The sequence below is a fragment of the Macaca fascicularis genome, chromosome 1 (assembly GCF_037993035.2).
Source record: "Macaca fascicularis isolate 582-1 chromosome 1, T2T-MFA8v1.1".
NCBI lineage: Eukaryota > Metazoa > Chordata > Mammalia > Primates > Cercopithecidae > Macaca > Macaca fascicularis.
In genome coordinates this window covers 207,021,978-207,047,448 of record NC_088375.1, presented here as the reverse complement: position 1 = coordinate 207,047,448, position 25,471 = coordinate 207,021,978, and the positions used below count along the sequence as shown (strand labels likewise).

General features: G+C 38.2%; 1 protein-coding gene across 19 annotated transcripts in view; it reads right to left on the bottom strand.

The window, feature by feature from the left end:
- The window catches only part of EYA3 (EYA transcriptional coactivator and phosphatase 3), a 119,038-nt gene that overhangs the window by 60,244 nt on the left and 33,323 nt on the right, over positions 1-25,471 (bottom strand). For 15 of the 19 annotated variants that reach the window (XR_012423672.1, XR_012423671.1, XR_012423674.1 and 12 more), the window contains 4 exons: positions 18,582-18,625; positions 13,143-13,222; positions 9,077-9,143; positions 5,779-5,915 (listed from right to left, as the gene is read on the bottom strand). Coding sequence is in view for 15 of the 19 variants with exons in the window: in XM_074015114.1 (XP_073871215.1) it covers positions 5,779-5,915; positions 9,077-9,143; positions 13,143-13,222; positions 18,582-18,625 (328 nt within the window). In the remaining 4 variants the exon portion in view is untranslated. The remainder of the gene's footprint in view (positions 1-5,778; positions 5,916-9,076; positions 9,144-13,142; positions 13,223-18,581; positions 18,626-25,471) is intronic. The other 4 variants (XM_065526587.1, XM_065526578.2, XM_065526576.2 and 1 more) reach the window with 1 other exon arrangement.

The following is a 25,471-nucleotide window of genomic DNA, read 5'->3' as shown; positions in this document are numbered from 1 at the left end:
TGTTGGTCAGGCTGGTCTCGAACTCCTGACCTCAGGTAATCCACCCACCTCGGCCTCCCAAAGTGTTGGGATTACAGGCGTGAGCCACCACGCCAGGCCCAAAAAATCTTAATGCCTGGTTGTTCACTGTGTTCTGAATAGCTATGGTTACTGGGTTAGTGTAGTTGAAGCTGATAATTAGGTCTAAGAAGGTTCATCAACCAAACACATTCCATGTATGACATAAGGTTAGCCATGACTTCAAACTCAACATTAACTCATATCATTTATTTGCTCCTACTCTGATAAACTAGGAGTGAATGAATTTATAGCCAATGAACAGATATATGCAATCAAAAATATAATACTTTGAGAATGAGAACCTCTGCTTCACCAGGGCACTGAGATACTTCAGTGCAGCAACTCAGATTTGTCCAATTTATTGATAAGTACATTTAGGAATAGTAAAGAGAAATGTGAAAGTCTTAAACAATAGTGGGATATGATAATCACTTTTTAAGTTTTTTGAGACAGGGTCTTGCTCTATTGCCCAGGCTGTAGGACAGTGGTGCAATCACAGGTCATTGCAGCCTCAACCTCCTGGGATCAAGGGATCCTCCTGCCTCAAACCCCCGAATAGCTGGGACCACAGGCACACAACGCCTGGCTACTTCTTGTATTTTTGCAGAGACGAGGTTTTGTCATATTGCCTAGGCTGGTTTCAAACTCCTGGCCTTAAATGATCCTCCTGACTTGACCTCCCAAAGTGCTGGGATTATAGGCATGAGTCACTGCACCCGGCTTTGCCCCAAACTCTTAATGCATAAAAAGAAAATGTAATATTTTTTTCTCATCTATTAATCACATGAAATAACTTATTTTAAGAGACTGAGGAATACTGACACCGGTAGCATGAATTAGAAGCATTTGCCCTATCATAATTCATGATGATTTAAATATGTCCTATGTCATTTAAATTTAATTAAGATTCTTGCTATGTTTGATTTTCAACAATAAAAATATTTGGGAATATCATTTTTTAAACATTTATGATGTAAAATGTGAGTATCAGTGATATGATTCCTGCTGGTTGTATATCACACTTTTTGGTAAACAAATTGCTATTTCAATGTCACAATAACTTTTCAGATTTATTGTCATCACTGTGATTTCTTTTTCCAAATAGGTTTTGACCCTAAGGGGTTAGATTTATAAACATATTTTTATACTATATGAAAATAATACCTTATTATTAACAATAGTATCAACTGAGAATGTTTTGACAGTGTCCCTCTTATAAGATCAAAAATTAGAACACAAATGTCCAAAATAAGTAGGAGATAGCTAGTTGTGAATATCTTTGGCCAGAAACACAAAGTAGATGTTTAACATATAATTATTTTATGAGGAATAAAAGACAATATGGACAGTGCCTCCAGCATCACTGTAGACCTGGCTCTTCAGACATGCAAATCATCTTCCTCTAAACGCACCCCTCCCAGAATTCCAGATAACAGGCAGCATGACGACCCAGTAGTCTGACTCCACGGCACTACTGCTCATAGCAAACAAGAAAACCAAACCCTAATTACCTGACTCCCAGTCCACTGCTCTATGCCAACAACTACCAACTTTCTTAAGTACTTTTAAGTATCAAAAGCCTGCTGTAGACAAACTGTCAGGTTAACAATGGGAAAGCAAGTCTGTCTCTGAGTGCTTTCCTGCTGCCCCCAGAGTGGGGTCTTATCACAAACTCTACCCAAGTTTCTCAGCACAAGTACTTCACTATTGATTACTCACTATCCAAACTAATCTCATCAGTTCAATTTATAGTAACGCATATAGTGATCTTTAGAGATTAGTCTGGTGAGGAACTAAAGTATACACCAATGCTAGAAAAAGCACATGAAAGGACATTTTGGCTTGCTGATTCAGCAGCTCATTTGGATAAGCTATTATAAATAGTAAGTAATTTAATGTAAGTACTTTTCCTGATTATAAACAAAGTATATGTATATATTTTTTGAAACATCTGTAGGAAAAACAGCCACTTTTTTTTGCTTCCAATTATTCTTTATGCACAATTTTTTCTTTTTTTTTTTTTTTAGAGGCAGAGTCTCACTATATTGTCCACACCAGAGTGCAGTGACTATTCACAGCCATGATCCCACTACTGATCAGCACCAGAGTTTTAACCTGCTGCTTCTAACCTGGGCCAGTTCACCTTTCCTTAGGCAACCTGGCGGTCCCCCACTCCCAGGAGGTCACCACATTGGTGCTGAACTTAGTGCAGATACCCAATCAGCATAGTGCACTGTAGCCCAGAACTGCTGGGCTCAAGCGATCCTCCTACCTCAGTCTCCCAAGTAGCTGGAACTACAGGCATGCACTACCATACCTGGGTATACACATATTTTGTAAAATACTAAATTGGTATTACAACATTGTGTTTTTGTTATTATATACTGCTTTTTTCAATTAATAATATACTGTTTTCTCAAGACCCTAAATATTTTTCAACAATATGATTTATAATGGCTATGCAGCAGTCATATAAAATTTAACACATACCTTAATATTCAATTTTTAGGTTTTCAATTTTTTCACATTATAAATAATGCTTCAATGAATATGTTGGTCAGCACATTTTTCTGGGTATCTCTAACTAGTTCCATAGGATACATTCCCAGAAGTGAAATTACTGAGGGAAATGAAATGAACATCCTTAAGGCTCTTAATGCATATCACCCACTCCTCCAACTCACATTAAAGTTCTTTTAAAAGAAATCAGAACAGTTGGCACCTAAAGGCATATTTTTTGAAACCCACTAACATTAAACAAGTACCCTTTTCCTTACACATACTCCTTCAGATTCCTAGAAGTTAAACTTCTAATCCCCTTTCTGCCATCCCACCCCATTTGTATACAGCTCTGGAAAGAATATGATCAGTATTTCTTTAAAAGATTATTCATCATATAGTCTTCTTAGATTTCTTCTAGTCTTTTCTCCTTTCTTCAAGAGGAGGAAGCTTTTAAATTTCAAACTCAACTCTGAGACCATCTTTTTGATATAGACCTAAAGTTATGAGCATTTCTGGAATGAAACAAACCAGGGTTCAATTATAATCCCAGGCGTTTACTAATTGTATGAACTTTGGGCACATGATTTAACTCTCAGTTTCTCCCCTATAAAAAGGGATAGCACTTACCTCTTAGGACTGTTCTGAGGATTAAATGAGACAATACTATAAAGTGTGAAGTACTTATTCTTAGTACACAGCTTGTTATAGTAAATAATAGAGATAAGGTAATGTTATTATAATGAATTTTTCTGAAGCCCTATTTGCATCTGAAATAAAACAAATTAGCTAATCTGAAAACAGGCAGCACTAAGATGACACGACTACCAAAATCTTGATTTCGAAAGAAAGAAATCAAGTGTTTTCTCCTACTTAATTTAACACATTACCAAAAAAAGCCACAAGATAAAACACAAGAAAACATCTTTTCAAAATACAGTCACTTTTAAAAGTTTTACAAACCTCTCTTACAATTTCTCTGGTAAATTGTGAGAATATGCCATCTCTATCATTCACATTACCCCAACCAAAATCTCTCTCTAGTAAGTCTCATACATTACTTAAAGTCAAATTTAAGCTAATGATTATCTCTCTCTGAATTACTGATAGAAGAAATTATGAAACACAAGTCTTCCTTGCCCTCAAATATTAAACAAAACCTGATTATTAAAGGAGCCTGTTATTAACAATATTACCAACATACAATATAAACATGTATCCTTCAAGGTTTTAACAGAGATCTATTTACTTTACAGAATTTTTTTCTTTTTTAATGTATTATTATTATTATCATTATTATTATTATTATTTTTTGAGACAGTCTTGCTCTGTCACCCAGGCTGGAGTGCAGTGGCACCATCTCGGCTCACTGCAACCTCTGTCTCCCAGGTTCGAGTGATTCTCATGCCTCAGCCTCCTGAGTAGCTGGAATTACAGGTGCCCACCACCATGCCCGGCTAATTTTTAAAATATTTTTAATAGAGACAGGTTTCACCATGTTGGCCAGGCTAGTCTCGACCTCCTGGTCTCAAGTGACCTGTCCAAAGTGGGCTGGGCATGGTGGCTCAGGCCTGTAATCCCAGCATTTTGGCAGGCCGAGCTGGGCAGATCACTTGAGGCCAGGAGTTTGAGACCAGTTGGCCAACATGGTGAAACCCTGTCTCTACTAAAATACAAAAATTAGGCAGGCTTGGTGGTGCACAGAGCGAGACTCTGTCTCGAAATAATAATAATTTAAGGGAAATATAGTGATCATTTAAAAAATTAATTATATCTAGGATCTATATGCACACAGAATTATCTTAGGTATTCCATAAATCGTGCTCAGAGATATAATAGGAGTAGTATTTAATACTGAACAGCAGGAATGATCAACTGTTGTAAACGGCTTGGGCTTGCTAATAATTCAAATCAAAACAGAAGATTTAAAAAACTATGTGAAAATAATTATAATTGCTAGCCTATTATTAGTCAACTGTTGAAAAATCAGCTTTAAATAACCAAAAAGAAATCAACACAAACATATTCACAGAGGGGTCTCCTTTCAAAAGGTCCATTCAGTGTTGGCTGGTTAATCATATCATAAATACAAGATCTGAGTACGCTGGCTGGTACTAACAGGCATGGAAATATGGATGTACAAATGAGGAAACAAGAGAATTTGTTTCCCATCTCACATGAAGTTATCAACCCCACTATTATTAAACATAACTCCCAATTCTTGTTTCTAGCAGTTACCAGGAACCAAAGAATTCTAACAAGCCTAAAAGTAAGAAAGCTGACAATATCATAAAAGAGTAGCCAAGCGGGTCAGGAGAAACAGGAATGTGGAAACTAGAAGCAGGTACATTAATACATCCAGAATCTGTGTGGTGATATGTCTGGAAAACTTTTCTAATTCATAGCTTGATTAAATAAAGTCTACAGAAATATAATTTTGTTACATATTACATATTTTTAAATAATACAGTATTCTTTTAATTTTCTGACACCCATTTCAGGAAAGCAGGGAAGGAGCAATGAAGCACACTGCGTTTACACACACAGAAAAATAAGCACAGATATTAAGCACCCAAAGAACCTTAAAGGGACGTCTGATAAATCATTTTAATTTATAGTTCATGTCCAAGACACCTAAAACCAATGAAAATAACTCCCTAGGCACATAAGGCTATAAGAAAATTGGGGATTTCTGGCATTCTAAAATGACTTTTTGGTTCAGCAGAACAATATCTGATCAGTTTTAGGTGGGGTTAGGGGAGAAAGGAGAGGGAGAGATTGGCCAAAAAACAAAAACAAAAACAACACACAAAAACAAACAAACAAAAAACCCCACAGAGCAAACTATGATACATATTCAGACTACCTGGTTTTAGCAAGAAATTGGCCACCTCGAAATATATTTATTATGCTTTCCTAATGATAGTACCATATTATATTGTATATAAAGTAAGTCAAATCAATAGCAAATCCTCAAAGAATTTACCAAACACTTAAAGATTCCAAGCTTCAGGGTCAGGACTTAGAACACACAAAATAGATAAATGAGTACTAAAAAACTACGATTTTTTTATTACATACATCAAACATACTGTTGCAAAGTTGCATACCCAACCACATATGTAACTAAGTGCTCTTAAAGAATGATGCATGGCTGATCAAAGTTTCTGGGGAATAAAATCAACATTCTTAGAAATTGTTTACAATAGAGTGCCTTACCAAAAGGAGGTAGTCCATACGTTTGGGTTGCCTGAGGGTAGACAGCATAGGGTTGAGTCTGCTGTAGTGTCTGGTATTGAGTCTGCCCAGGGTAAGCAGTTTCCGAAACAGGAACTGAGAGAATATGTGCATACGGTCTAGAAAATTTCAAGAAAACAAAAACTTTTGTGTGATTTACTTTAGTAATGAAAAATAGGTAAAATAGCTACCACCACTAACGGCAAAGAATCTGCAACAAGGAGACTAATCTTCCACATAAAATGGCTCTTTTTAAAATTTTTTTATTTTTGAGACAGTCTTGCTCTGTTGCCCAGGCTGGAGTGCAGTGGCATGATCTCGGCTAATTGTAGCCTCCGCCTCCCCAGTTCAAGCTATTTTTCTGTCTCAGCCTCCCAAATACCTGGGATTGATTACAGGCACCTACCGCCACGTCTGGATAATTTTTGTATTTTTAGTAGAGATGGCGTTTCATCCTTGTAGGCCAGGCTGGTCTCAAACTCTTGACCTCAAGTGATCCACCCGCCTCGGCCTCCCAAGGTGCTAGGATTACAGGGGTGAGCTACTGTGCCCAACCTAAAATGGCTCTTATGATCAGAAAGTAGAAGCCTTTCCTCCTTTCCAGGTTCTACTATCATCAACCCAAAGAACAATTTTATGAAAAATTTAAGTTTCAAACATCCCTCCAAGTTCCAATTATCCTACAAACATTTCTAGTGTGCTACAATCATGGCCCTATGTGAGACACAAGGATGGATTAAACGTGTTCATGCCGTTAGCCTACATCTAGAATAAAATCCTAATATAATAGAAAACTAGATAGAACAAGATTGGCAATTGGTTTTCATTCTCCACTCTGCCCCTTGAACCAAACTAAAGTTCTGAGAGGGAAAGTAAGACTGGAAAAGAGGGTGAGGCTGGTGGAGAAAAGGCAAGCAAACACACCAAAAAAATGGAAGTAGAGATGGGTTCCAATATCCTTAAATCAAGCCTACAAAACAGAACCCAGGTAATTAACAAAGTCTGGGAAGTTCCAGACAGGACTCAATCTCCTCAATGATATTTAAGTCAGGGCATACTGCCACTAGTTGGTGCCACCATATCAGCGATAGCTAGAGATTTCAGCAGTGAAACTCCTGGGACTTTACAGTAGCTAGCAGATATAACCATTTCATCCATGATATTGCACTGAATTTTTAGATACCAATTATTTCATGTGGTGAGTTACACTGTATATATAACGTAAAAAAGAAAATGCTATTCGTACCATGTAAGCATAATAAAATATGGCGGGGGCGGCAGGGGTGTTTTAAAGGGGAAATTTTTTTTTCACCTTTGGGGGAAGAGGAAAATGAAGAAAGGCCATAAAGAAGTGATATAGTAGATAAGAGGTACAGAATTGGGAGAGAAAGGGTGTTCTAGCACAAGAAAAAAGTCCTGCCAGGGAACAGAGGAAGGAAAGCAAGGGCTTCAGCCTGTAAAGAGCATAGATAACTGAGGGAAGTATATTAAGAGAAGTAGTGAGAGAAAGGAAGCAAAGACCTTGAATGCTAGGCTAAAAGGCAAATCTGAAACTGAGAGCCACTGAAATTATTGAGCAAAGAGTGACAAGATCAGAGCTGTTCTTTAATAAAGATTATTTTGACAATGCTTTGTAAATTGTTTAGAAAGGGAGGAGAAACTGGAAATGGAGATCCAGTTAAAAAAACAGTTCAGATAAGTAATAAAGAGGTCTGAATTAAGATAGATGGTATAGCTAATAAGGTATTCTGAATGTAGCAGGTATGCAAATACTTTCTGAATGAATAAATGAATTTGGAACCTGCAACATATCCACATTTCAGTAGATTCTAAAAAACTGAATTTAAAAATGTCTATTCTTCTTAGCCAGATCTGAGTCCAGGAAATAGCTCAGGTTAGAGTTGTTACTCAAGTCTCATGGGAATGATTTACATCTTAGTGACCTTAAATGGATTAATCTCCAGATATGGTAAAGACCATAATGTCCTTTTTCATGCAGAGTCTTTGTAGCCCAAAGCTCAAATGTGTTGCCACATTTAGTATCTAATTTCTTCATAATAATCTCAGAGAATAGGTTCAGTCATTTCACAGAAGAAAGTCGCATGAAAATGATTAGCCCAAGCACACCATTAGTGTTAATACCAGATTAAAATTAGAAGAACTCATTGGGTTGACTTTTTAATTTATTTTTTAACTAATGCAAAATTCAAAAGGTAAAAATGGATATAACCAGGGAAAAGAAAGACAGTTTCCTTTTTATAACAGCCCCATAAAGTATCTCTTGCTTTTGCTACCAGTTTCTTTATGTATCCAGCAGCTGTAAGCACATAAGAATATATCCTGGCTTAATAAATGCACTTGTATGTGTCTTTGTATGCATAGGTCCACTCTTTATTATGCACAATAGGTAGCTTGGTATACACACTGTTCTGCACCTACCCACCTTGGAGATGAATAACTTGGCTGATATTAACGCTGATATTACCCCATGAAGGCCCAAAACATAACCTCTTAGTGACTTTCCCACCAAACCTATCTAACTTCAAGCCCAGTTCTACTCTGAGGACATTTTTCCTCAATCAAGAAACTGAACACAGGCCAGGCGTGGTGGCTCATGCCTGTAATCCCAGCACTTTGGTAGGCAGGCAGATCACCTGAGGTCAGCCGTTTGAAAACAGCCTGGCCAACATGGTGAAACCCCATCTCTACTAAAAAACACAAAAATTAGCTGGGCATGGTGGCATGCCGATAGTTCCAGCTATTCAGGAGGCTGAGGCAGGAGAATCACTTGAACCCGGGAGGTGGAGGTTGCAGTGAGCCACGATGGTGCCACTGCACTCCAGCCTGGATGACAGAGTGAGACTCTGTCTTCAAAAAAAGAAAAAAAAAAAAAAAAAAAAAAAAACTGAACACAGATTGGACTGAGAAATCCAGTCTTGTTTTTATTAATCTGTATGCTGTATGTCAAGGTACAGGACAGAGAGAATGACCAGAAGTCAATCAATGATATGGTTAATCACTAACACTATTTTGCATGTTCAGTGCCTACTCATTTTAGAGTAAGCTTTTGTGTAAAATGATCCATTGCAGGCAACCATCTACTTTTTAAAAGGATACTACATAGATTTTATTTAGAGGGAATTAAAAATCGGAATGATGATAGAATAAGAGATGTAAAAATAATTTAAATATCTATTATTTTAGAGGAAAAATAATATTAAATTTTGCAATGAATCTACAGAAAAAGCATATGCATTTTGGAAACAATTATTCAACTTACTTTGCAGAATACATCTGTGAGGTATAATCATTGGATGAGCGAGGGATGTAATCGGTGCATGTCATAACTGAAAGAAAGATAGTATCACCAGGTTAAAAAGTTAGAACATTTCAAAGATGGAATGGGAAAACTGCACATCTCACTGTATAGTCTTTCAAACTAATTAACAGAATACAGCTTGGACACCAGATAGAAAGACTATGTGGTAGAAAATATCTCTTTTTGTGTATACACCTGTTATAGACTTCCAGAGGCAGTAAAAAAAGAAGGGTGGGGTATGGAAAAGAGCTGAAGGTTGGTAGGGATCTCTACCTTTATCCATTACTGATCTAAAATAATAGACGAAGCAACCTCCTAAGCTCTCAGCTATGCTGATAGGCAAACAAAAAGCAAGCTCTGTGTCTAGAAAACCACATTATTCTACTTCAGCTTATTTGTTCTTTGAGTGCTTACTATATTGAGTAAAAGCCTTAAGAATGACTTTCGGCCGGGCGCGGTGGCTCAAGCCTGTAATCCCAGCACTTTGGGAGGCCGAGACGGGCGGATCACAAGGTCAGGAGATCGAGACCATCCTGGCTAACCCGATGAAACCCCGTCTCTACTAAAAAATACAAAAAACTAGCCGGGCGAGGTGGCGGGCGCCTGTAGTCCCAGCTACTGGGGAGGCTGAGGCAGGAGAATGGCGTAAACCCGGGAGGCGGAGCTTGCAGTGAGCTGAGATCCGGCCACTGCACTCCAGCCTGGGCGACAGAGCGAGACTCCGTCTCAAAAAAAAAAAAAAAAAAAAAAGAATGACTTTCAGGAAAAGATTTAGGGGAAGCATCCAATCTTATTTTAAAACCACTGCTACTGCTATGCATAATCAACAGCAGAGTAGATGCAAGTATATTTCTATACTACTATTTTTTCTGTTTTGTACTGAAGGCTTTGATTTTGGCAAACCAGAGACAGATGTGAGGAACTGATGTGATGCTCTGAGAAACTCTCAAAGACTTTTCCGGCTATTGTCCTCTTGACCCCCATGACTTCATCTGGAATAGCTGCTATGAAGGCTTGACCCTCATGATTACTACTTCTGGTATGAACACTGTAAATATCTGATTAAAAAGAACCAATTAACTTTATGTCTAATTAGGTTCCCTGGAAGAGCACCTGATCCAAAAAGAGAACCTTGATCAAAAGCAGATGAGGGGCCAATTCAAATGCTCAAGAGTAAGACAAATCAACACCTGTGAGTTTATTACAGAAGAGCTTGTCCAATGCTATTGTTTGAGGTATTTAAAAATAATTATTGGAGATCACATTTATCTCTAATCATTTTGACAAAAATGAAGGAAATGTCAATTAGATCTAAAGTTCTGACAATCCATTGCAAAGAATGTAACGTAAGTTTATTTGAATTCTACACAATGGATCTTCCTCAGTTGACACATACATTAAAAAAACCCAAACCCTTATCTTCCTCCCATTTAATTTAATTCTGGAAGGGATCAACAACACCCTAGGAGACTGAGGTCAATTTTCACTTCTCTAGAGAATGAATGAGCCTTGATCTTGGCAGTACTTGGGAACCACAAAACAATTATAAAGAGTCAAGGTATAATATCCTATTATACTATAGAAGAATCAAGTAAGTAATATGCTGGCTTGGACTAGAATACCAACAGTGGGGATGAGGCAAAGACTTTGAAATATATTCTGAAGGTAAAACGAACAAGACATTCTGATGGATTTGATGTAGAGAATGAGGAAAACGGGGAATACAAGATGGTTCCTAGGTTTTTAGTTTGAGCAACTAGAGGGAGAGTGATATCACTTCCTAAGATGGGCAAGTTTGGGAGAAGAGAGTATGTCATAGGGGCTAAAGGAATTGAAAGTTCTTTTTTGAACATCTTAGGTATGATTTTCCTTCCAGTAAAGATGTCAAACAGGCAGTCTGATACACAAATGAAAGCATGGGAGAAGTCAGACTGGAAATATCAATATGGAATTCATTAACCATGTATAAGATATTTAAAGTAATGTAATGGGAGAATCCAGAAAGAGGAAAGATGGTAGCCTAGAACTAAGGCCTGAGGCCCACCAAAGAAGGGCCATCAAAGGAGAAAGGTAGGAGGAAAAGTAATGAGAGGCAGAATGTGAGGAGAAATGTATTCTAGAATTTGCAACATGAAAACAACTAATGGCCTTGACGACAGCAGTTTCATTGGAAGAGTGAGGATAGAAGCTAAATTTGAGAAGCTGGAAAAGTGAATGGGAGGTGAAAAAGCAAGTGAGGGCAACTCTTTCAGAAGTTCTGATATGTCACTTATGTGTCCATAACTAGTAGGAGATGTGGAGCCAAGGGTGGGGGTGCAGGGGGAGCAGTGTTTATGTTTTAAAATGGTAAGATGTTTCTTTACTGACAGGAAGGATAAAAAGAGAAGACCGTGATGACACACAAGTGGTGGCAGGAAAACTACAGTACCCAAGTCCTTGGGCAAGGTAAAAATAGATAGTATATGGAACACAAATAAAAGGCTCTACATCTGACAGGAGCAAGTATACTGCTTACATCCTGACAAGAAGGAAACGGCTGGGTGGCTCATGCCTGTAATCCCAGCACTTTGGGAGGCTGAGGCTGGCAGATCACTTGAGGTCAGGAGTTTGAGACAAGCCTGGCCAACACGGTGAAACCCTGTCTCTACTAAAAATACAAAAATTAGCCAGGGTGATAGCACGTGCCTGTAATTCCAGCTACTCGGAAGGCTGAGTCAGGAGAATGGCTTGAACCTGGGAGGCCGAGGTTGCAGTGAGCCGAGATCTCACCATTGCATTCCAGCCTTGGCAACAAGAGCGAAATTCCATCTCAAAAAAATACAAACAAACAAATAACAACAACAACAACAAAAATACAAAAAGTAGCTGGGCATGGTGGCATGCACCTGTAATCCCAGCTACTTGGAAGGCTGAGACAGGAGAATCACTCAAACCTGGGAGGCGGAGGTTGTAGTGAGTCGAGATTGTGCCATTGCACTCCGACCTGGGCAACAAAGCAAGACTCCATCTCAAAAAACATAAAAAAAAATAAAATAAAGAACAGAATGAACAGGACGACAGTCTAAGGTAAAAACAGAAAGGTAGGGGAAGGTATAGATGTAGACTTCAAATGAACCAAAGTTTTTATTTATTTTATTTTATATTTTGTAGCGAGGAGGTCTCACTTAGTTGCCCAGGCTGATCTCAAACTCCTGGCCTCAGGTGATCCTCCTGCCTCAGACTCCCAAAGTGTTGGGATTACAGACAAGAGCCACCATGCCCAGCTGAACCAAAGTATTTGAAGGAAAAAAGGACATTATTTAGAGGGAGCAAGAATATTCAACTTACTTCCTGACCCGGAAGTATGTAAAGTTTAAGATTTTAGGGAACAGGTCTTTTTCTTGGAGATGAGTGGGATATTCAAGAAATTAGAGGAGACGTTTTATTGATTAGAGTGGTTTTCTACAATATGGACAGTTTCCCATATGGACCAGAATCACCTGGCTAACCTGTCAAAACTGCAGATTCCCTATCCACATCAGATCTACTGAATGATAATCTTTGGAGGTGAAACTAGAATTCTACATTACAAACAAGTATTCCAGATGATTCTTATGTAGACTAAAAGTCTGAGAACCACCAGAATAGAATCACCTTTGAGGAAATACTATATAGAACTCAAGATACACCTTTTAAAAAAAAGTTACACCTTTTTAAAAAATATACATGGGAAGTATATATGGTTAAGTATAATTGTCTCTGATTTTCTGTAAGACATTATTACCTTTAAAACACTCAATCTCAAAACGAAAATAAAATCACGGGGTGTGACTCCTTGGGTGAATGGATTCCATGTGATCTTTTCTCAGCTGCTCTGTCAATAAAGCTTACAGGAGGGCTCAAGGAAAAACACCCACAAAAACAAGGATCGGAGAGCCTTCTGGATATTTTGGGACAAACAAGGCAATTATGAAAAACCAATTCTATAAGAAAAGCATTACTAGTTATAGGAATATCTGTTCAATCATGCACAGAATACGGTACTTACTTTCCTCTGATATGGGAAGGTTTGAAGTAAGGCTTGATGTTTCAGGCTTCTGATCACTGACATCTGGATTGCTTACTTGACTGGGAGAACCAAAACGAACACATTAGCCCCTGATTGATTTGCTGCATTGCTAAAAGTGATGAGATCAAACCCATTTCCTCCTAGGCTATACAAGTAAGAGGCAAAGTAAATTTTCATGATATCCTTATTGTTGATTTTTAACAACTTGAAGAGAGCTCGGGCCAGGGCCAGTACCCTCAGCATTCTACAGTTCTTTTTTTTTTTTTTTTTTTGAGATAGAGTCTCCCTCTGTCACCCAGGCTCGAGTGCAGTGGCGCAATCTTGGCTCACTGCAACCTCTGCTTCCTGGGTTCAAGCGATTCTCCTGCCTCAGCCTCCTAAGTAGCTGGGATTACAGGTGCATGCCACCATGCCCGACCTACTGCTCTTTCTTATATCTCTAGATCCCTTTAGTTTTTATATAATTCAGAAATTCCAGCTAAGTCACTGGCACGTCAGATTTTTCTTTAACACCATATGGTAAAACATTGCTCTGTCACTGTTTAAAAATTGTACATATTATATGTTTATGGGGTACAATGTGATTTTTGATATATAAAACACCTTTCACTTTTTTGGGAAAAAAAGTACATAAAAACACTTAAATTCTATGCTTTTAGCAATTTTGAAATATACAATGCTATATTATTTATGACAGTCACCATTCTGTGCAACAGTGCTCTGTTACCTTGCTCCCAAAGTACCACAGGAAGGTAGGGAGACGTTTGATTTCAGACAGCAGATCTCCATCAGCTACAAACCATAATCATATGAGAAGGGTTTTCAAATTACACGTTTGGGCCAGGTGCAGTGGCTCACTCCTGTAATCACAGCAATTTGGGAAGCTGAGGCAGGCGGATCACTTGAGATCAGGAGTTTGAGACCAGCCTGGCCAACATGGTAAAACCCCATCTCTACTAAAAACCAGGCGTTGTGGTGCACGCCTGTAGTCCCAGCTACTCGGGAGGTTGAGCCCTGAGAATCACCTGAACCTGGGAGGCAGAAGTTGTAGTGATTGGAGATGGTGCTACTGCACTCCTGCCTAGGTGACACAGCGAGACTCTGTCTCAAAAACGAAACAAACAAAAATTATACGTTTGTTTCCAAGTGGGGGTTCTAAACCCTTAAGATTCATTCTACCATATTTCTCTTCTCTCCTAGTTAAATAAAACACAAACACCTCATTTTCTATTTTTTATTATAGCCAGGACTAAGCAACATCTTTTTTTTTTTTAACTTATAAGGGAAATTAAGAGAAATTGCGAATGATAAGTCACATAAACTGGGAGGACAAGTCATTATGTCAGATAGTTTAATGCTGGAAAGATTCCACAGAAATTCTGGAATGAAGATTGTTCTAACTTTAATTCTTCACAATGTTCTCCTTTTTCCATCTACTTTACTTTTCATTCTTCAGTTATTATCTCCCATTATAGCACAGTGGTTAGGAGTGTTGATTCTAGAGTCAGACTGTGCAAGTTCATATTCTACTCTGCCAATAACTAGCTCTATGACCTTGGACAAGTCACTGAACTTATCTGTCCCCCCTTTCTACATCCATCAACGAGAATAAAAATGAAACCTATTTCATAGGGCTGTTATGAGGACTAATAAGTTAATGTTTAGAGCAAAGCTAGAACATAGTAAGCACACTTTAACTGTAACTGTTATTATATTAAAACTTCTTCAAAGCCCAGGCATCATGCCTACATTCAGGCACCCTAGAAAGAAACCTGCTTTGTTCTTCTACACTCTAGGGAGAGGTAGAAGACACTGTACCAGAGGCTCTATATATCTGGAAAGATAATGCTGACTAATCAAAGGTAAAAGTAGTTTCTACACAGCAAAATTGCAAAAAGAAATATTACTTATATAAAAAATACATAGCACCAAAATTTATAAAGTTCTTGTATCATTTTTGAAACTGACTTCTAATATTCAAGCCTAAGAGTTTTCTTAAAAATTGTATATATGTTTTGTTTGGTTGGTTTTTGTTTTGTTTTGTTTGAGACAGGGTCTCACTCTGTCACCCAGGATGGAGTGCAGTGGCTCCATCATGGCTCACTGCAGCTTTGACCTCCTGGGCTCAAGTGATCTTCCTACTTCATCCTCCCGAGTAGCTGGGACTACAGGCATGTGCCACCATGTCCAGCTAAATTTTGCAATTTTTGTAGAGATAGGGTTTCACCATATTGCCCAGGCTGGTCTCAAACTCCTGGTCTCAAGCAATCCGCCCACCTCAGCATCCCAAAGTGCTGGAATTACAGATGTGAGCCACAGTGTCCAGCTTTAATGGTATATTTTGAATGTTCAAATAATTTTTCCTCATTTGTAATTAATTTTAAAGCTAAATACCCAAGTAAGGTTCATTTTTATCTTGTTACTCAAATGTTTATATTTTTGGAATCGAACTTAATGTACTAACTAAGATGTGATTATGGAAATTGAAGGGTAAGGGCAAGAAATTATATGGAGTAGTTGTGTCAGTTTCCCAAACTGGGTGATTTATTATAATTACCTAATAGTTAATAAAAATACAGACTTCTGGACCCCATCTCACACCTTCTTACATAGAATTCCCAGGGGAAGGGCATAAAACTGAACCAGAACTTCACATTTCAGACATCAATAACTAGTTTGACTTCTACATGTACCTGGTTAAGTCTGGGGTTCACTGTTATACCCACTGTTGAAGACTATTTCTAGATCCTATATCTTAGAAGCTGGTGATATTTCTATGATTCAGTATACATTGGACCAGTTCCCAAAATCCAATGGTCCTAGAATATTATGTTATAGCAACATCTCCTACATACTCAACTGAGCATCTAGAGAATAAATAGAAACAACAGCACCAAGACAGTGAATTAACTCTAGCACTTGTTAAATATTTAGATTATTATCCTTAGAGAAATGACATACCGCCTCAAAATATAATTATTTTCAAAGTCATATAAACATAAATTTTGCTTAACAATGAATACACCATGAAAAAACAATTGTTCTAAGATAAAATGACCAAAAAAACCCAACAACATTCCATAAAGTGGCATGACAAATACCTCCTTCTCATTCAACAGAATTATTAACGACACAAACAACAGATAATGGATAAACAAAATGCGGAACACACATAAAATGGAATATTATTGAGCCTTAAAAAGAGAAAATTCTGAAACATGCTACAAATGGATAAACCTTAAAGACATCATGATGAATCACAAAAAGACAAATACTGTATGATTCCATTTCTGTGAGGTACTCAGTAGTCACAATCATACAGACAGAAAGTAGAATGGTGGTTGCCAGGGGCTGGAGATGTGGGAATGAATAATATTGTTTAGTGAACATGGAATTTCAGTTTGGAAAGATGAATAAAGTTCTAGAGATGAATGGTAGTGATGGTTGCAAGACAAAGTGATTGTACTTAGTGCCACTAAACTGTACAGTTAAAATGGTAAATCGTATATTGTGTGTATTTTATCATAGTAAAAAACTGCTGAAGGTAAAAGAAGAGATAATTGCAGGAAAAGATGAAGGTGATGGGTTCTTTCAAACAACTGGAGACGTTAGCCTTAGATAAGAGCAAAGGAATTTCAGAGGAAAGAGAAACAATATCCAAGAGAAGCAGATTAAGTAGGCAGATCTGGTGACAGAGAAGGGAGATGTTCCTAATCTCTTTGAACTAGGGAGCAAGATCCACAGCTGAGTGAATGAAAATAGCAGGAAAAGAAGGGAAAGGGGAGAAGGCAGGGGGCAAGGAAGGAGGGAATAAAGGAATTAAGATGATTTTAGAGGTTGGGAAATCAGACATACCAGGAAGGGTTAGGTTTAAGTGTCTGTTTTAGATCTAATCATGAATATAAATTAAGAATAGTTAGCACAATTTTGTGTTTTTCTCTCACAATGTACGAGTGATTGGGAATAAGTATAGAATAGGTGGATAGTTGGGTTTAATCAGGGTTGTGGTTTTGCTAGCCAAGTATGACAGAAAAAAGTGAGGAAGTTAAGAATGTTTGTAAGGAACTAATTATAATAGATCCTATAGTTAAGTTTCTTTTTCTGTCTTTTCTTTTTTTTTAAATGAGACAGTGTCTTGCTCTGCCACCGACCCAGGATGGAGTTCAGTGGCGCAATCTTGGCTCACCACAACTTTTGGCCCCTGGGCTCAAGCAATCCTCCTGCCTCAGCTCCGAGTAGCTGGGACTAAAGGTGTGCACCACAATTCCTGGAAATTTTTTTGTGTTTTTTATAGAGATGAGGTCTTGCTAAGTTGCCCAGGCTGGTCTCAAACTACTGAACTCAAGCGATCTGCCCACCTGGACCTCCAAAAGTGGAGCCACCACACCTGGACAGTTAAGTTTCTTTTTTTTTTTTTTGAGACAGAGTCTTTCTCTGTCGCACAGGCTGGAGTGCAGTGGCACATTTGTAGCTCACTGTAACCTCTGCCTTGTGGGTTCAAGTTATTCTGCCTCAGTCTCCCAAGTAGCTGGGATTATAGGCTTGAGCCACCACGCCCAGCTAAGTTTTTTATTTTTAGTAGAGACAAGGTTCCGCCGTGTTGGCCAGGCTGGTCTCGATCTCCTGGCCTCATCGGCCTCCCAAACTGCTGGGATTACAGGCGTGAGCCACTGAGCCTGGTCAAGTTTCTTATAAGGAAGAAACTAAAGTTCTTTTTTAAGGGGTGAGGGTGAAAATATGACAGATCATTTACTTGATGGTTTAAGACATGGCTAGCATGGCAGTTCTAGAATAAAAGAGCTGGGATGATAGTGTGTGGAGGTAAAAGTGTAGGATTCTTGAAATTAATGTGGTAGAGGTGATGCAGTTACTGGCTCATATGGTTGGTGCACAAACGAAAGAAGGTAAGAACTGTGGAAAATTGAAAACCATGGTATGAGGAAGCCAAACTGTGAGGTGCAAACAAGCTGCCTCTTTTCTATAAGAGGAGTGGGGTTAATGACTAAGTCATTTCATAACCATCTGGTAATTAATACCAAATCACTTGGACTTTATTTATTTTGCTTATGTTTCCTATTCTGTATACTGTACGTTTGACTGAAGAATATGGTGCTTTTCATCTTTACCACTGAGTCTCCTCTATGTAGTACAGTGCCTAATATACAACATGAGTTTGGTACATATTGTGGAATAAATAATGAATGCATAAGAAAAAAATCAGTGCACATGTTTCAGGAAAAAACTATTTGGAAAAGAAATTTTAATCTTAAATCGAATAGTTTCAAAATGTAACAGTTGATGGTAAGACCCAAAAAGAGGGCAAAGCATGCCCATACACTAATCAGCATATGAAGGAAAAGAAAAAAAAAAACAAAACCTATGAGAAGTTCATTAAAAAAAAAAGTGAACTTTACATACCTTATAGTTTGCTCTCCTGATTCCTGCATCTTGGCTTTTTTCACCTGCAAAAATAAATATACAAAGGTATCAATGTACTGATCTGTTTTTTAAATCATTTAGCTACTCAAAGAACAGGCTATTAACTATTACAGGGTAACTGTTTAATTTTGTTTAGTTTAGATTTAATTAACCCTTGTTATATTTTAGAGCTAGAAATGAAGTTTGTTTTTTAAATGGAGCTCTTCTTTTTAATGAAAGAAGTGTTCTTCTGATTTAAAAAAAAAACTGCTTACCAGAATTTTTACTCAAGGTAGACAGAATGTTTACTAGGATAAAGTATCCAAGCTTTGATACAAACTATTTGGTTTTATACTGTAACAGGCAAATTACATTTAAACAAACAGTAAAGATGGCAATCTAAGTATCATCTACTCATTTATTTAACAAAAATGGCTTTATACTTGTTAGTTTAGTGTCAAAAATTAATATGAATTCTTATCAAGTTACCAGTAATTTAGAAAATACTGTTAACCCTGTATTTTTTTTTTTATTTTTCACATTTTCTATTTCCTTCTGGGTAGAAGTCACTTCCATTGAAACAGTGTAAGAATCCACAAATGAAAGATCAATGGTTAACACTAATGGATTTTTCTGTTTTCATATTACAGGGAATCCGATTTTAGAGCTCTCTGATTAGAATTGGCTGTAGTAGAAACATGTCTAATATGCTTAGCCATTCAAACCACGAATATTTAAAAATATTTCAAGCTAATAGAAGAAGGCAGAAACTCTAGATAATTTGAAGCAAATGTATCAGGTGGAATAACAGATATTTAATATTACATTGAATAATTCAGACAAGACAAATCATAAATGCAAGCCCCATAAAATTTCTCATGGCCATATACTGCTCATCAGAATACACAACCATGAAATAAATAAAACCAAACATTCTTGGTTCCTTGCTTATGGCATGTGAAAATGTGTTCCATTCAATGTTCTCTTAATTTTCATAGGTATCAAAAAGGAGAAAATAAAGAAACAAAGGCAATTTAAAAAAAATTTCTAAATTTAAAATAAAAATTACATTAAAGCATTTGAAGCAAAAACAAAAAACAAAACCTTGAGGTGGGTAAATCCTGATTAAGCATGACATTAAATTCAAAAGCCATAAAAGAGAAAATAGATATGATTACACAAAAATCTTAAACTTCTATATGATAAAAGACACCATAAAACAACCAGGAGGTTGAGGGATTCCAGGATAGTATGCAGACTGTGACAAAAAAATTTAACTGTAGGCCGGGCGTGGTGGCTCACGCCTGTAATCCCAGCACTTTGGGAGGCTGAGACGGGCGGATCACGAGGTCAGGAGATCGAGACCATCCTGGCTAACACGGTGAAACCCCATCTCTACTAAAAATACAAAAAATTAGCCGGGCGCGGTGGCGGTCGCCTATAGTCCCAGCTACACGGGAGGCTGAGGCAGGAGAATGGCGTGAACCCAGAGACAGAGCTTACAGTGAGTCGAGATCGCGCCACTGCACTCCAGCCTGCGTGACAGAGCGAGACTCCATCTCAAAAAAAAAAAAATCTAACTGTATTACCAATGTATATGACAATCTCACTGAAAGAGGGGAGGGAAATATGATCTGACCTAGATAATATAGGAAAATAGTGTTTTGCCTGGAAACTATAAGGCTAAAGACAAGAAAAATTCAACTATCTAGTTTATCTGCCTGCCATAATTTCACAAATGACAAAATATAGCCTCTTTTTAAAAATATTCTGCCCTTCCTACCTAAAGATGATAGTAGTTACATATGGTCAGATAATAATGTACTCTTTCAATAGTGGAGATGAATTTATGCTTAGCTCATCCAAAGACTTTGCTATCAAAGAAATGTAATTATGAGCTGGTTGGCTGAGTAACTGAAACAGTCTATACCCTTCAAACAGTAATTTAAACAAAGAAAATTAGAGCACTGAGGAGTCTAATTTATCATAGTCTTCATTTATTAGAGGTATAGAGCAACAAATTTAGCTTATCACCTCCAAAAGAAAAAATAAAAAAATAAAAAAGATCCTGGAGCAACATTTTTAAATTTACTTATTATTATTATTATTTTTTTTTTTTTTTTTTTGAGACAAGGTCTCATTCTGTCACCCATGCTGGAGTGCCGTGGCATAATCTTGGCTCACTGCAACCTCTGCCTCCTGGGTTCAAGCAGTTCTTGTGCCTCAGCCTCTCGAGTAGCAGGGACAACAGGTGCACACCACCATGCCCAGCTAATTTTGCTAACTTGTCTATTTTTAGTAGAGACAAGGTTTCGCCATGTTGGCCAGGATGGTTTTGAACTCCTGGCCTCAAGTGATCCGCCCACCTTGGTCTCCCAAAGTGCTGGGATTACAGGCATGAGCCATTGCGCCTGGCCAAAAACGTATTTACTTTCAAGGAAGAACTATGCTTCTTTACGCTCCTTCACTTTTAATTTTTTTCAGTGCCAACCCAGTGCAGAGTACATATTCATAAATAGAAAGGGAGAAAATGTATCTAAAGTCATATCTACCAAGCAGAAAAGTCTGGGGAAGGAAAAGGTGTTACAATGTTTTTTGTTTTTTGTTTTTACCTCATATGGCCCATTGTTTGTCTTGATTTGAGCAATTATGTCCCCCTCTAAGGCAGGGATATGAAGCATGTACTAACCAGGCAGTAGAGGCAGGTAAATTTACTAGACAGACAGATTTTACTCAATTACAGAAGTGTCGGTTCAAACAATACAAGCCAGAAACTGACAGAAAATGATTCCTAGTTCTTAAGAGAAATAGCAAAGATTGAGCAACAATTTTCTGGAGAGTTTACAGAGTAATATAGTACTTGCAATAATGAATACTGAAAACTACACAGCAAAGTAAGCAAAGATTCAAGTAGCAACCAGTCCTATAGGGAACAATTTTCATTAACAAAACCAGTATAGATTATACAAGCAACTGGTATCCAAGGAATTAGGGCCATATCAGGACAGTAGTAGAAGGACAGTAATACAAGCTGCCAGTGAGTAAGAAAGCAATAAAGCTGAAAAGGCTCTGGTACGGTTAAAAGTGAAAAAATCTGAATCTCTTTTTATATGACATGATTTTGTATACAGAAATCCTAACGAGTCCATTAAGAAACCACTAGAACTGATAAACAAGTTCAGCAAGGCAGCAAAATACAAGACATACAAAAATTAATTATATTTCTATATAACTTGCAATGAACAATTCAAAAATGAAAAACAAAATCCATTCACAGTAGCATCAAAAGGAATAAAATACATAGGAATATGGCCAGGTCCAGTGGCTCACGCTTGTAATCCCAGCACTTTGGGAGGTCGAGGCAGGTGGATCACCTGAGGTCGGGAGTCCAAGACCAGGCTGGCCAACATGGTGAAACCCTGTCTCTACTAAAAATACAAAAATTAGCTGGGTGTGGTGCTGCACACCTGCAATCCCAGCTACTCAGGAGGCTGAGGCAGGAGAATCGCCTGAACTTGGAAGGTGGAGGTTGCAGTGAGCTGAGATTGTGCCACTGCATTCCAGCCTGGGTGACATGGCGAGACTTCGTCTTAAAAACAAAAACAAAAACAAAAAAAACACTTAGAAATAAACCTAATAGAAGAAAAAGTACATGTTAAAAGAAATTTAAGAGTTAAATGCCAATCATCCCACATCCAGGGACAGAAGAATTCATCTTGTAAAGATGGTAATACTCCCCAAATTGGTCTACAGTCAATCCAATCAAAATCCCAGCTGGCTGCATTCAAGAAATTCACAGACTGATCCTAAATTTCATATGGAAATGAAAGTGACCCAGAATAGCTAAAACAATCTTGGGAAAAAAAAAAAAAAAGAGAGAACAAAGTTAAAGGACTCACATTTTTCCATTTCTTTTTTATTTTTATTTTTCAAGACAAGAGTCTCACTCTGTCACCCAGGCTGGAGTGCAGTGGCGTGATCTTGGCTCACTGCAACCTCCGCCTCCTGGGTTCAAGCATTTCTCACGCCTTGGCCTCCCAAGTAGCTGAGACCACAGGTGCGTGCCACCATGTCTGGCTAATTTTTTTGTACGTTTAATGGAGATGGGGTTTTACCATGTTGGCCAGGCAGGTCTCAGACCTCAGGTGATCCGCCCACATCGGCCTCCCAAATTGCTGGGATTACAGGCGTGAGCCACTGTGCCCAGCCCCATTTTTCAATTTCAAAACTTACTATAAAGCTAGAGTAATCAAGACGGTGTGGTACTGGCATAAGGATGGATATATGGATCACTAGAACAGAATTGAGAGTCCTGAAATAGACCTCTACATTTATTGGGTCAACTGATTTTCAACAAGGGTATCACATTTACAGTCAAATTATTTTCAACAAAAGTGCCACAACGATTCAACAAAAAAAGTTGAACTCGTACCTCAAGCCATGTGCAAAAATAAACTCAAAATGGATCAAAGCACTAAAAGTAAAAGCTAAAGCAATAAAATTCTTAGGAGAATATGGATGCTCTCATCACTTGTAAAAATATAGGCTGGAGGCAGTGGCTCACACCTGTAATCCCAACACTTTGGGGGACTGAGGCAGGTGGATCATGAGGTCAGGAGTTCAACACCAGCCTGGCCAAGACAGTGAAACCCCGTCTCTACTAAAAATATAAAAATTAGCCAGGTGTGATGGCGGGCGCCTGTGATCTCAGCTACTCGGGAGGCTGAGGTAGGGAACTGCTTGAACCTGGGAGGTGGAGGTTGCAGTGAGCCGAGATCACAACACTGCACTCCAGCCTGGGTGACAGAGTGAGACTCCATCTCAAAAAAAAAAAAAAAAAAAAACACACACACACACACACACATATATACACATATAAAAATCTTCACCACCTGGATTAAACAATTTCTTAGATATGATAAAAGAAAAAATAAAAATGATTTCATTAGAATGAAAAACTTTTATGCTTCAGCTGGGCATGGTGGCTCACACACTTTGGGAGGCAGAGGTAGACAGATCACTTGAGCCCAGGAGTTTGAGACCAGCTTGGGCAACATAGTAAAAACCCCATCTCCACAAAAAGTACAAAAAATTAGCTAGGTTTGGCAGCATGCACCTGTAGTCTCAGCTACCCAGGAGGCTGAGGTGGAAGGATCACTTGGGCCTGGGAGGTCAAGGCTACAGTGAGCCATGATTGTGCCACTGCACTCTTGCCCAGGGCGACAGAGTGAGACCCTGTCTTAAACAAAAAAACCTTTTACACTTCAAAGAACAGTATCAAGAAAACGATAACCCACAGAATGGAAGAAAAATTTTGCAGATCATACATCTCATAAGGGACTAGAATATATAAGGGACCAGAATACATAAAGAAGATAACTCAATTTAGAAATAGGCAAAAGATCTGAATAGACATTTCTTCAAAGATGTACAAATGACCAATAAGCATATGAAAAGGTGCTCAACATTATTAGTCATAAGAGAAATGCAAATCAAAACTACACTGAGATGCTACTTCCACCCAGACGGCTATAACAAAAAAGCTGAACAGTAACAAGTGTTGGCAAGGACGTGCAGAAACTGGAACTCTCACTGCACTGCTGGTGGAAATGTAAAATAGTGCAGCTGCTTTGAAAAACAACCTTGCAGTTCCTCAAAAGGTCAAACATAGAGTTATCATATGACTCGGCAATTCCACTCCTCACTATATACATGTCCCCACAAAATTTTTATATGAATGTTCATAACAGCAAAAAAGTAGAAACAACCCCAGTGTCTGTCTATCAACTGATTCACACATTAAAATGTAGTAGTATATCTATATAATGAAATACGGGGCAATAAAAGGGAATTAAGTACTGATACACGCTGTAACATGGATAAACTTTAAAAACATTACGTTAAGTAAAAGAAACCAGTCACAAAGGACCATGGTTTGTATAACTCCAATTTTTGTTTGTTTTGTTTTGGAGACAGGGTCTCACTCTGTCGCCCAGGCTGGAGTGCACTAGCTTGATTTCGGCTCACTGCAGCCTCAACCTCCCCGATTCAAGCGATCCTTCCACCTCAACCTCCTGAGTAGCTGGGACTACAGGCATGCACCACCACACCTGGCTAATTTTTCTGTATTGTTTTTGGACAGATGGGGTTTCACCATGTTGTCTAGGCTGGTCTCAAATTCCTGAGTTCAACGGATCCACCTGCTTCAGCCTCCCAAAGTGCTGGGATTACAGGTGTGAGCCGCCATGCCTGACTTGTAGAATTCAATTTATATGAAATATCTACAAATTAGTAAATCTATAGACACAAAGTAAATTAATGGTTGCCTACAGCTGTGGAAGATAAATTGGGGGGTGACTGCTAATGGGTATGGAGTTTCTTTTTGGAGTGAAGAAAATGTTCTGCCTGGGCATGGTGGCTCACCTCTATAATCCCAGCACTTTGGGAAAGCCAAGGTCGGAGGATCACTTAAGGTCAGGAGTCTGAGATCAGCTGGGCAACAAAGCAAGACCCCATCTCGACAAAAAATTTAAAAAACAGTTGGGTGTGGTGGCTCACACCTATAATCCTAGGTACTCAGGAGGCTGAGACGGGAGGATTGTTTGAGCCCAGGAGTTCAAGGATGCAGTGAGCCACGACTGTGCCACTGTACTCCAGTCTGGGTGACAAAATAAGACCCTGTCTCAAAAAAAAAAAAAGAAAAAAGGAAGATGCCCTAAAATTTATTCTCATAATGGTTACAAAACTATTTTAGAATAGACTAAAAACTACTGCACTGTATACGCTAAAAGGGTGAATTGTAGGATATGTAAATTACATGTCAATAAAGCTGGTATCTTAAAAAATGATGTAATCCTATGGGCATATAATGGCTAATGATAACACAGAAA